General features: G+C 47.1%; 1 protein-coding gene across 4 annotated transcripts in view; it reads right to left on the bottom strand.

Annotated features, from left to right (window-relative positions):
- Positions 1 to 3,118, bottom strand: part of XYLB (xylulokinase) — a 43,764-nt gene extending 40,646 nt beyond the window's left edge. For 3 of the 4 annotated variants that reach the window (XR_009533550.1, XR_009533549.1, XM_060109651.1), the window contains exons 1-2: positions 2,957 to 3,095; positions 1,636 to 1,718 (exon numbers count right to left, since the gene is read on the bottom strand). Coding sequence is in view for 2 of the 4 variants with exons in the window: in XM_060109651.1 (XP_059965634.1) it covers positions 1,636 to 1,718; positions 2,957 to 3,013 (140 nt within the window). In the remaining 2 variants the exon portion in view is untranslated. Of the gene's footprint in view, positions 1 to 1,635; positions 1,719 to 2,956 lie in introns of all 4 variants that reach the window. The other variant, XM_060109650.1, reaches the window with a different exon arrangement.
- Between the last annotated feature and the right edge of the window lie 9,081 nt (positions 3,119 to 12,199).

The raw sequence follows: 12,199 nt of genomic DNA, 5'->3' as shown, positions 1-12,199 counted from the left end.
TGTGTCCCCCAAAATTCATAAGTTGAAGGACTTCCCTGGTGATCCAGTGGTTAAGACTCCATGCTTCCACTGCTGGGTGCACAGGTTCGACCCCTGGTTGGGGAACTAAGATCCCACATGCCACACAGCGCGGCCAAAAAAAAAAAGAATATTTCTTGAACTGAATAAAAATGAAAATACAACATATCAACTTAAAAAAAAAGGTTAGGACATAAATAACATAACTGGGAGACACCAGGGGTGCACTCACACAGAGAGACAACCATGTGAGAGGCAGCAAGAAGGCAGCCATCTGGACACCAAGGAGAGAGACCTCAGAGGAAAGCAAGGCTGCCAGCACCTTGAAATTGGACTTCCAGACGCCAGACCCATGAGAACATAAATGTCTGTTATCTAAACCACCCAGTCTGTGGTATTTTGTTCTGGCAGCCCTACCAAACTAATACAAAACCTAAACTCATGATCTTTCTTCTGGAAACCAATTCTCTTTCATAGTCTACCATCCACCCTGAATGCCAGCCAGAAGCCTCACCTTCATATCTCACATTCAGTTCTGTACCAAGACCTGTCAAATTTTACCACCCAGCTCTCTCTCCTCCAGTCAACATCATTTCTCATCCAGATGATCTTGAAAAACCTCCTCAGTAGTTTTCCAACCTGTATTCTGGCCACATCCCACCTGCTTTCCCACTGCACCAGAGAGATCTTTTCAAAACACAAATAAAACCATGTCATACCTCCCCAGCCCCCCCATTCCTATGGCCCTTCAGTGGGTGACCATAGCTTTTAGGATAAAGACAAACTCTATTCCATGGCCTATATGGCCCAACCCAGCTTCCACCTCCCTCTCTGCTCCCCAGCCACTTGACCTTCTTCAGTTCCATTAATGAGCAGTGTTCCTTGCCACAGGGCCTTTGCACATGCTGTTCCTTCTGCATGGAAAGCTCTCTACCTTCTATCACCTGGCTAACCCCACTCATTCAGATCTTGGCTTAAGCACTACTTCCTTAGGAACATTCCCTAAACTACTCTCACAAGTCTAGGTCACATTCCTTTACAATAAGCACTTGAAGAAGTGAGTTCCTTTCCTTCAATGGCCTTCTCTGAGTTTATAAACAAACATTCTTTTGGGTTTTTTTTTCTTTAATCAATCAGTCTTTGATTGATATCAATCCCCCCACACTCAATGGGAAGCTCTGGGAAAGCAAAGACAATGTCTCTTTTTTGTTCACCATCCCAGCGCCCAGCACAGTGCTTGGTACAAAGTAAGTCTCAACTGATACCTACTATACATATATAAAGCAATGAGTGGAATTCGAAAGGAATGCAGGAGCGTGCATTCTAGGCATAGAAGAAAGATGCTGAGAGATTTATTAAGACAACCCCTCCTGCAGTTTGAGGAAACCAGAACAGTGTGGTTTATAAATGTAAAAGGTTGAAGGAGGGGGAGTTCCCTGGTGGTCCAGTGGTTAGCACTCACGCTTTCACTTGGTGGGGGGGTGCCCAGGTTCAATCCCTGGTGGGGGAACTACAGTCCCGCAAGCTGCACACGGTACAGCCAAAAAAAAAAAAAAAAAGGTTCAGGGAGGACTTCAAAACCAACCCCCAACACACACATGCACACTAGGTACATACCCAAATTCTAGAAGGTCTCTGTCAAAATGCACACTGTCCTCATAGAAGACATTCAGTTCTGCATCAACTGCAACAACTTTTACCTGGAAGGCATTAAAAAAAAACAATGTGTAGAATTTTCCTCAGCTTCTACACTGGTCCAGGGATATGAACATCACCAAGTGAAGCCCAGCCCCCTAGAAGTGGTTCAGTCTGGAGACTTCCTTGAGGCTGGGGTGCATCATTGTAACCATGGGAACAGAGGCCTCATCTGGGGACATATCCAAAGACTTAGTAAAATGGAGAAGCTGAGGCTAAGCAGAAACACCCAAGTAGCTCAGGGAATTTTTGCCCTCCAAACAGCCAAAGCCAAGATGCTCTAGAGGTAGATGTCCACAGATGAGCAGGTTCCTGTGCCAGGCAAGGAGGTCTGAGAAAGTCCTAGAGGGGAAGGCATGGGAGGCAAGGTTTTGAGATGTCTCTTGGAGGTCCACGCCTGCAGAGATCTGAGAGGCAAGGTCCCTGGTCTGTTCCCACAGGCCATGGTCAAGGACCAGAGACACATGCCCCAATGGAGCAGACCTCCAAACTCAAGGATACAACTCCTTTCCTGGACAGATGGAGAAACTGAGGCCTAGCAGGACAACCAGACTTATCCAAGGTCCCACAGGACTTTGATCAGGGATTGGCCTTGCTCCCTTGACCCATCCGAGGAGGGCGATTTCACTGCAACTGTGTTGACTTCCCAAGTTAAGGAGGAGCCAGCCCCTTGGCACCCCAAGCCCAGTTTGAAGACAAATTTTGACTCTGCTTGCCTGTCTGACTGGCCCTGAGAGCAGCACAGCTGGGCACGTTGACCCGAGCACGCTGGTGCCAACCAAGGGCTGTCATAGGGCGGAACAAAGTTCAGGTGTACACTGTGCCCATTTCACTTAAAATAGAAAAAAAAAAAAAAAGCTTCTAGCGGTGATCTGGTTGCAGTTCACTGGTTCTGCCTGCGTGTCTACCCGTCTGTCTGGTCCTCTGTTTACAGTAGCTGAGCTCCTTCGGGTCCCTGTCAATCTGTGCCCATGACGGCATGCGAGCCCTTCGGGTCCCCCCCCAGTCTTCTGGGCATTTCCCCGCCACGTGCCCGTGGGTCCCTCGGGAGAGTGGGGGTGGGCGCCCTTTCTGGAAGTTCCGGGGTCCAGGCCGGGCGGAGGCGCTGGGTCCCCGGGAAGCCCGAGAGGGAGGCGCGCCAGCGGCGCGGCCCAGGGTTCCAGGCGCCCGGCTCCCCCGACAGCCCGCCCGGCGTCGCAGAAGAAGCGGCCCCGCCCGGCCAGCCCCGGGCCCGCGCCGATACCTGCTGCGTGCTGAAGTCCCAGCCCAGGCAGCAGCGGCGACCGGCGCGCTCGGCCATGGCCGCGGAGGTTCCAAGAGGCGTGTCGCTCTGTCGGTCCTTCCCGCTGCCGGACTGCCGCCGCGCCCCAACGCTCCGATGCGCCGGGGTCCGCCCCTCGCCCCGCCCGGCCGGACTCCGGGACCCGAGGCCCCCGCGGCCTTGCGCTCTGGCGCCGCCTGCTGGTGAACAGAGAGGGAACGCACCGCGGCTCGGCCTCCGCCTGCGCTTCGCACCTGGGCGACCGACGGGTGTCACCTGCGCAGCCCGCTCCCGCCAATCCCGCCCCGCCCCGCTTCCCATCCAAATGAGTTCCCTGCACAGGCCCGGCCCTAACGCTGCCTGCCTTCTCTCGGAGGACGCCTGGGCCAGAGGATTCAACCTTAAGCCGGCTTGTCCCTGTCTCTCTGGGGGCCCTGAGCCTGGGGACCTCCATGGCCGTCCCTCTCGAGTACTGCAGCAGCTGTCCACTCATGGTGGTGAGTTAGGGGGCACAGGGAAATGTGCCCTGGGGTTGGAGGCACGGGGCTCCAGCAGGCCCTGTCCTGACCCAGTAGATCTGAGTAGTTCCCCAGCTCTGACGTGTGCCGCATCCCACCTCTGCATTTATCCCCAGTCTGACGTGTGCCGCATCCCACCTCTGCATTTATCCCCAGTCTGACGTGTGCCGCATCCCACCTCTGCATTTATTCCCAGTCTGACGTGTGCCGCATCCCACCTCTGCATTTAAAGTCAGAGCTCCTGAGCCACCTCGCCCCCACTTCCCCCGGTGGGGGCTCCTTCGTTCATTCCTGCGGTCAGCTGGTATTCCAGGCACGGTGAAAGGGGATGAGAACCAAAAGCAGACTCACTCCTTTTCTTCCTGGAGCTGAGGACCCCTTCTCTTCCCCTCATTCCACCTAGTGTGTCCCGCAGAAGCCTTCCCAACACCCACCCAGGTGAAATGCTCCGCCCAGGAGCCCCCAGCCCAGCAGAGCCCCTGATGCAATGGTCTTATTACCCATATCTCTCTTGCTGAACTTGAGCTGCTTGGAACCCAGATCCTTTTCTTAGCCCAAGGTCCCAAGGTCAGTGGAAGGGCTAGACCCAAAGCTAGTGAGTTTGGGTGCAGAACTTACATGTTTTTTTTTCTTTTTTTCTTTCTTTCTTTTTTTTTTTTTTTTTGCAGTACGCGGGCCTCTCACTGCTGTGGCCTCTCCCGTTGCAGAGCACAGGCTCCGGACGCGCAGGCTCAGCGGCCATGGCTCACGGGCCTAGCCGCTCCACTGCATGTGGGATCTTCCCGGACCGGGGCACGAACCCATGTCCCCTGCATCGGCAGGCAGACTCTCAACCACTGCGCCACCAGGGAAGCCCCCAGAACTTATATGTTTAACCACTAAACAAGACAATTTGCTGGGCAGCCTTGTGAGAAGGCCCGTGGCAAAATATAAAAGTCTCTTGAAGGCTGAGGCAGCTGGCTGTTTCTCAAGCTGCCTCACAGGAAGACCTACTCTTGGTCAGGGGTGCCTTCCTCTATGGGTTGTGGCATCTCTACCCCATTCTGGTGACTGGTGACTCATTCTTTCTCGATGTAACAGCACTTTCACTGTGGCCACAAAGACTAGAGGTCTGAGAGTTCATTTGCCTGTTTAAGGAGACTGAACACCCACGATCTGATCCTTTAGCAAGGAATAAGGATGGAAATCTTAATTCCAAGTTATCAACACGTCTCATACTGTCTTCCCTGTTGACGCCCTGAAAAGGCCCAGCCTTTTCAGGGAACCCTTGGGAAATGCCGTGGTCTGAGGCTGGCCTTTTGCTTATCAGCTCCAACCGTGAACCTGCACCAGGGATTTAGGAACAAAGCAGAAACTGCCCTGGAGGTGTCTCTTCACCATGACCAGGTTGTCCACAGTGCTTAGCAAGGTTCCTTCCCTTATCAGGCCCTAAGGACACCACAGCCTGAGGGCGAGGCAAACCCACAGGAGTCACGTGATCAGATTGACATATAAGGAAGTTCACTCAAGATGCTGTGTGTGGAGAATGGGGGCAAAGGGGAGGAAGGAAAAATGAGTTAGAATGTGGCTGCAGGAGGCCTGAGCTATGGCTAACACCTCAGAGGTGCTGAGGATGGAGACTAGATGGATTCCAGAGATACTTAGGAAGCTCTGGGAACGTCGTGGATTGTGAGAGGGAGTACTCAAAGGTAATGCTCAGGTTCCTGGCTTAGGTGACCTGGTTGGATAACCGCTGATGCATAACAAAACACCCCCAAACTTGATGACTTAAAACAATCTTTTCTTGTCTCTCAGATGTCTGCGGGTCAGCTGATCTAGGCTCGGCTCAGTTAGAGGCGCGCTGCTCCATGTGTCTCTCATCTTTCCTTTCCTGGGACCAGCAGTGTCCTCCGGGCACGCTCTTCTCTTGAAAGCAGCAGGGCAGGGAATTCCCTGGCGGCAGTGGTTATGAAACAGGAGGGAAGGGGGCAGGGCACGGCCTTTAAAAGCATGACATAGCCATAGGATATGACAAAAACTGGTTAGAACCAACTAGGTCCAAGATGGCAGAATATTCGACTTCCAGTGGACCTTGAGCCTCATCATATGCTCATTGTGATACATTAGCATAAGGTAAGTGACGCACCCTCCAGCGCCATGACAGTTCTGAGGCCAACCATCAAAGACCAAAAAAGTGGGCGGGGCCCAATTCCTGGAAATCTCCACCCCTTCCCCAAAATAGCTGGAATAATCCTCCCACTCATTAGCCTATGAAATTACCCAGCCCATAAAAACTAACCACACCGTATTTCGAGGTCGCTCTTGCCTTCCGAGATGGCCCACTCTCTGTCTGTGGAACGTGTTTCTCTCTAAATATTACCTATCACTTTGTCTCTCACTGAATTCTTTCTGAGTTGAGACACAAAGAACCTGAGCCTCAGTTCATCCAGACACCAGGTGAGTGATTCTAATTAAAAGACCGTGGGTTCAAGTCCCAATCAGAGGTACGTGGTTTCAGTTAGGACTCTGTGCTTCCAATGCTCGGGGCATGGGTTCGATCCCTGATGGGGTAACTAAGATCCCACAAGCCTTGCAGCCAAAAAAGAAAAAAAAGTAAGAAAGCAGCAGGGCAGAAGAAGGCAAGGGCACACTTGTAAGGCCTCCAAAGGTCTAGACTTAGAACTGGCATGCTACCTTTTCACCTCTATGTCACTGGCCAGTCCTGTGGCCAGCCCAAAGGCAAGTGGTGGGGAGGAGGCCATGGCGAGGGTGTGGATGCGAGGAAGGGTGAAGAATTGGGGCCACCAGTGCAATCTACTCAGGCCACTACCAGATGGAGGGTGGCTCCATTCTCTGAGTTAGGAAATATAGGAGGAGAGGCAGGCGTTGGGGGAAGATGGTGAGTTTCGGGAGGACATGGTAGGTTTGCGGGGCCTGTGGGATGTCTGAGTGGAGACGTTGAACAGGCAGTTGGATACGAGGTCTCCAGCTCAGTAAAGAGGTCAGGGCTGAAGACAATGATTTGGGAGTTACCATCTCCCAGTGGGGATGGGCTAGAGTGCACAGAAAGGAGTTGAGTGGGACAGATGGAGACCCACCCAGAGGGAACCGAAAAGGGTAGTCCCAGTGCAAGAAGAGACCTTGAGAGAGGGGTGAGGTAGAAGCCAAAGGAAGAACCTTCCTGTGAGGTGGGGCTCGACAGCGTCAAATGCTGTGTGGAAACCTGTCCCTCCGTTTAGCAGTGAGGAGCCAGGTCATTGAAACCTCAGCAAGAGCACAGCCCCACAGGCATTAGTTTTGTTTTGCTTTGGTTCTTTTTGGCCACGCCACATGGCTTGTGGGATCCTAGTTCCCCAACCAGGGACCAAACCCTCGCCCTTGGCAATGAAAGCACGGAGTCCCAACCACTGGACCCCCAGAGAACTCCCTAGGCATTAGTTTTTAAGTACTTTTAAAAAATTCAGCACTGTTTTTACAGTTTATTCAGTTATATGTATTCTGTGGTTCCCAGGTGCTCTGGGAAGCTGCAGGGAACCCATAGGGGTGCAACGGGGTATTTTTACTTTTCAAGGGAAACACAGTTATACTCAACCTCTGTCAGGCACCAGGGGAACTGCTAACAAGGTAGTTGACGGTTCCAACATTGGATTGTGCTACATTCCTTTCTAGGATAAAGCATCGTATCTTTGCAAAACTGTGATAAGCAAGTCCTGCAGGAAAATCAAAGTGAAGCAAAATAAGGGCAGCAGTGTCCAGTCTGATCCCAACCTTTGAGGAGTTGTGCAGTGACCAACAGGCACACGACATCCCTTTAGTGAGTAATTCTGATTATTTAAGAATGAAATATATTATTTTCTCCCCCAATTTATGTGTATTATTTTCTTCAAAGAGCTATTAAGTTGTTAGGACATAAGTATATATTAAGCTGTTTGGACCTCACTACTTAATAAACAGAACTGTTAGCCTTTTCTTTTGGCCAAGGAGCCCTGTGACAAAATTGTTGAGATTCTAAGGATGCCATGAAGTGAAAACATGTGGGAACCCCTGATCTACTTGGTTGCTTCTAACAGCTCTATCATATTCATTAGTGTGCTGACTCCAGATTTTACTGTCCAGGCTGCCGCTGAGACACACTGGGGTGGACTCCAGTTCCCCACTAATGCAAACAGCACAGTATGGAACACCCTCATCCATGATCCTATGGACCTGTGTGAGGGAATTTGGGGGGGTGGTTTATATCCAAGAGTAGGGTTTATACTATGTGTGCGTAACTAGTTTGATCAGAGTGCTGGATTACTCCTGAGGATGGCTGTGCTGCACTATACTCCCACCTGGAATGCACAAGAGTTCGTGTATCTCCACGTGTATCTCGTGTATCTCCTATATATGGTACCTGGCATTTACACCCTTTTTGATTTTGCCAGTGTAATAGGTGAGGAGTGGTTTCTCATTATTGCTTTAATTTGCATTTCTCCCATTACTGATGAATTTGAGCATCTCTTCATATACACTCACTAGCCATTTAGGATTTCCCATTCAGTGAATTCCCTGCTTATTTTCTTTGCCCGCTTTTCAGTTGGGAATTTTTTATGGATTGCAGGAGTTTCTTATATTTCAAGATATAAGTTCCCAATCAGTCTTAGATGTTGCAGGTATCTTCTCCCAATATGTCATTTATCTGCTAACTACGTCCATCTTGCCCTTTGTGGACTGGAAATCTTTAATTTGAATATAATAAAATCCATCAGTTTTTCTTCTTATTGTCTAGGCTATTTGATCTTGTTTAAGAAGTGTTTCTCTACTCCCAAGCTACAAAGCTATTTTCTGACATTTTCTACAAAGATATTAGCGTACATTTTCTTCTGTTAGCAAGGTCTTTGATTGAATCGAGTTTTCTTCGAAGCTAGGTGTTTGTCAACTGAATATACTACATCATAACACAGAAGTCAGTGAAAACTAATCTATCTGAGGGTAAGCACTAGATATAAACTTTTCAGAGAAAGAAAAAACTTTCATTTAGTAAATATAATAATGAGAACTCATTGTAAAATAGGAAAATGGAGACAAACATAAATTCAGTTCCTATACTCTGGTCGCCAATGAAACAACACCAAACTATCTCTTCATTCTTTGAAGTCTGCATCCACAACATGGATTTTTCTCAAAGTTAACCTTTTTCTTTGAGAAAAATCCTGCTTTCTGGATAAAGATGCACTGTTTTCAAATTCCAACATATTTTATCCTGTTTGTGTAAAAATAGCAGACTAGTTTTTATCCAACCCACCTAAAGCTGTGTTCATTAGTACTGATGCCACTGAAACTGTTCAGGCTGATATATATCCTTCTAAATGAGTAGTTTTAAGACTGAAAAGTTAGGAGTGTACTGGTAGCTTTAATTCCTATCCCTTCCACTTCTAGGACAAAGATAAAATCGCTGAATCAATCAAAAGTAATCAGAAATTGGGAAATGAAATAGACAAATCAGGGACTTCCCTGGTGGTCCAGTGGTTAAGACTTGGTGCTCACTGCCACGGCCTCAGTTCGGGGAAGTAAGATGACATGGCCAAAAAAAAAAAAAAAAAGACCAATCAATTATAATTCAGGTTCACTAATTTATTATATCTGTCTGAAATTTTTTAGAAGATGTCATCTTGAGATATGTCAGAAATTAAAGAATTCTTCTCTCTGTTCTGTCTCAAAGGTAGTACAAATTTTTTGTAAGATCAGTGGGAAGCTGTTATTTTTTTGAATTTTATTTTATTTACTTTTTTATACAGCAGGTTCTTATTAGTTTTCCATTTTATACATATTAGTGTATATATGTCAATCCCAATCTCTCAGTGGAAGCTGTTATGATTGAAAATAAATGTTGGGACTATAGCCCTTAGCAGGGCAAACGTCATACAGTTTTGTTTATCCAAGTCTGAGGGTGAGGGGTGTCCTGCCTCCAGTTAAATAAGTAACTCATGCAGCTGGGATTAAGATTTTTAAAAGCTGATTTTGTGTTTATGTCTGGAGAAAACTTTGATGGACTTTGATGTTTCAGCAGATTCTAAAGAGCTCTGAGGAGAAAAGTTCTTATTTTCACCAGAGTATGCATAGGCCTGCTGTTTCTGTGTTTGTACTCACTTCAGAAGCAAATTTGATTTAGGAAAATTAAATGTTGGTGTGGATATCTTGCAATTTTCTGGTTTTACTGCATTTGTCCCTTGGGGTCTGAATTTCCCCTACTCCATGAGTGTTTAAAGCAGATAACTAAATCCTGTAGTTCTGTATACGTGAAAGGAGGGTCTGGAAAATATACTCCCAGTTATTAACAATTATCTGTTGGAGTGGGATTTAGAAACTGGTGGTTAGGGGATGACTTTTGCATTTTAATTCACTCTGTTGAACTTTTAACTTTTGTTAAACTTTTAACTATTGTTGAACTTTTAACTTTTAGACTAAAAGAATAAGGAGAAAGAAAACAAGCAAACATAATAGCAATAATGGGATGGATCTCAAGCTGCTTAGGACTTTTAACTCGTTCTCTTAAATAATTAGTGGGTCAAAGAGTCAAAATACAACACGCTCTTTAGAAAGCAGGAAAATGAAAACATCCCTATCAGAACTTTTGGGACACACATACTCGGAGATAAATGCATGTTCTTGAACGCTTTCATTAAAGAGTGAAAAGAAATAACTAACCCCATGCAGTGGGTAGAACTGTGTGTCTCCAGAATGTTCAAGTTAAGTCCCAGTACTTGTGAACGTGACCTTATGTGGAAATAAGGTCTTTGCAGATGTAAAAAAATTTAAATGACTTTGTACTGGGTGGGCCCTAATCCAATGACTGGTATCCCTATAGGAAAAGAGAAATTTAGTCATATATACAGATACACACCTAAGGACTCAGGGCAACTACCAGAAGCTAGAAGAGGCATGAAAGGATTCTTCCCTAGACTCTCCGGAGGGAATATTGACCCTACAGTAATCTTGATTTTTGGATTGTAGCCTAGAGAACTGCGAAAAAGTAAACTTCCATTTTAAACCACCCAGTTGGTGGTACTTTTTTCAGCAGCCCTAGGAAACTAATATACCCCATTAATTCAGGGGCTATAGAAATTACTCAGCATTTTGATGAACTTCCCTCTATGTATAAAGCAATGCCTGAATTTTACATAACCACTGAAGTTCCATAAACTGCTTACTTCCCTAAACATTATGTCACGGACAGCTTTTCATGTCAGTAAATATAGAGCTTTATCATAAATTGTATTAATTATTTAATCTGAACAACAGTGTCTCTTAGTAATGACTTAAAGTTTGTTTTCAAAAATTTTGTATTTTTAATGTAACAAAGCTGCAATCAACATCCTTGTGTACAGATATTTTCATATTTGGATAATTATCTTCTCCTTTGGGTAAATCTTGGAGGATTCCTGATTCAACAGGTAAACAGAGTCTAAATATTTGCACATCTTGCCAAACTCCACTCCAGGAAAGCTGCATGATGTGCCCTTCTACCCTCGCGGTGCAGGAGAGCACCTTGCTCTCTGCTCCTTCACCGCTCTGCCCTCTGCTAATCTCTCTTTTTAAAAACTAACATCCTGGGCTTCCCTGGTGGCACAGTGGTTGAGAGTCTGCCTGCCAATGCAGGGGACACGGGTTCGTGCCCCAGTCCGGGAGGATCCCACATGCCGCAGAGCGGCTGAGCCCGTGAGCCATGGCTGCTGAGCCTGCGTGTCCGGAGCCTGTGCTCGCATCGGCAGAGGCCACAACAGTGAGAGGCCCGCGTACCGCAAAAAAACAAAAAAAACCCCAAAAAACCCCTAACATCCTTATTGATATATAAGTCACACACCACACAATTAACCTATTCAGAATACAGCACGCGATCAATGGTTTCGAGTGTATTCACAGAATTGTGCAACGTTTGTCACAGCCAATTTTAGTATATTTTCATGACCCCCCCCAAAAATCCCATTGTTCACTCTTTCCCATTCTCCCCAAACCCTGGCAACCACTCATCTGCTTTCTGTCTCTATGGCTTTGCCTATTCTGGACGTTTAAGTTAAATGGAATTATACAACAGGTGGCCTCTCGTGACTGGTTTATTTTACTCAGCATACTTTTTTCGAGAATCATTCTCATTGTAGTGAAGCTGAGCCCCCTAAAACCAAGTTCCCTTGCCAGGTTTATGATTAATCTCTCTCTATCCAAAACTTTATTCTTTTTCTTGTCCTCTCTGACCTCAGCCCCTTTCTTGTCCCCTCTGACCTTAATCCTGTGCTAATTGAACACTAATCAACCAGAGGCATCTGATGACCACAACTGCTGTTGTTGATAACATGATAACATCATCCATGTACTAAAATTGCTGTTGTAGACATCATCATTAATGTATGAAATCAGGTTGTTTCTCCAGGGCAAGATGAACTCACAGGTCCCTGAGCTATGGACCATCTTGATCAGAGAATTGTAAACCAGAAACATCCTGACCCTTTGAAAGTATGATTTTTTTTTTTTTTTTAATTTTTTTTGCGGTATGCGGGCCTCTCACTGTTGTGGCCTCCCCCGTTGCGGAGCACAGGCTCCGGACGCGCAGGCTCAGCGGCCATGGCTCACGGGCCCAGCCGCTCCGCGGCATATGGGATCCTCCCAGACCGGGGCACGAACCTGTATCCCCTGCATCGGCAGGCGGACTCTCAACCACTTGCGCCACCAGGGAGGCCCTGAAAGTATGATT

Source organism: Mesoplodon densirostris, chromosome 10 (genome assembly GCF_025265405.1).
Source record: "Mesoplodon densirostris isolate mMesDen1 chromosome 10, mMesDen1 primary haplotype, whole genome shotgun sequence".
Lineage (NCBI taxonomy): Eukaryota > Metazoa > Chordata > Mammalia > Artiodactyla > Ziphiidae > Mesoplodon > Mesoplodon densirostris.
This window is presented reverse-complemented; position numbering and strand designations above follow the sequence as displayed.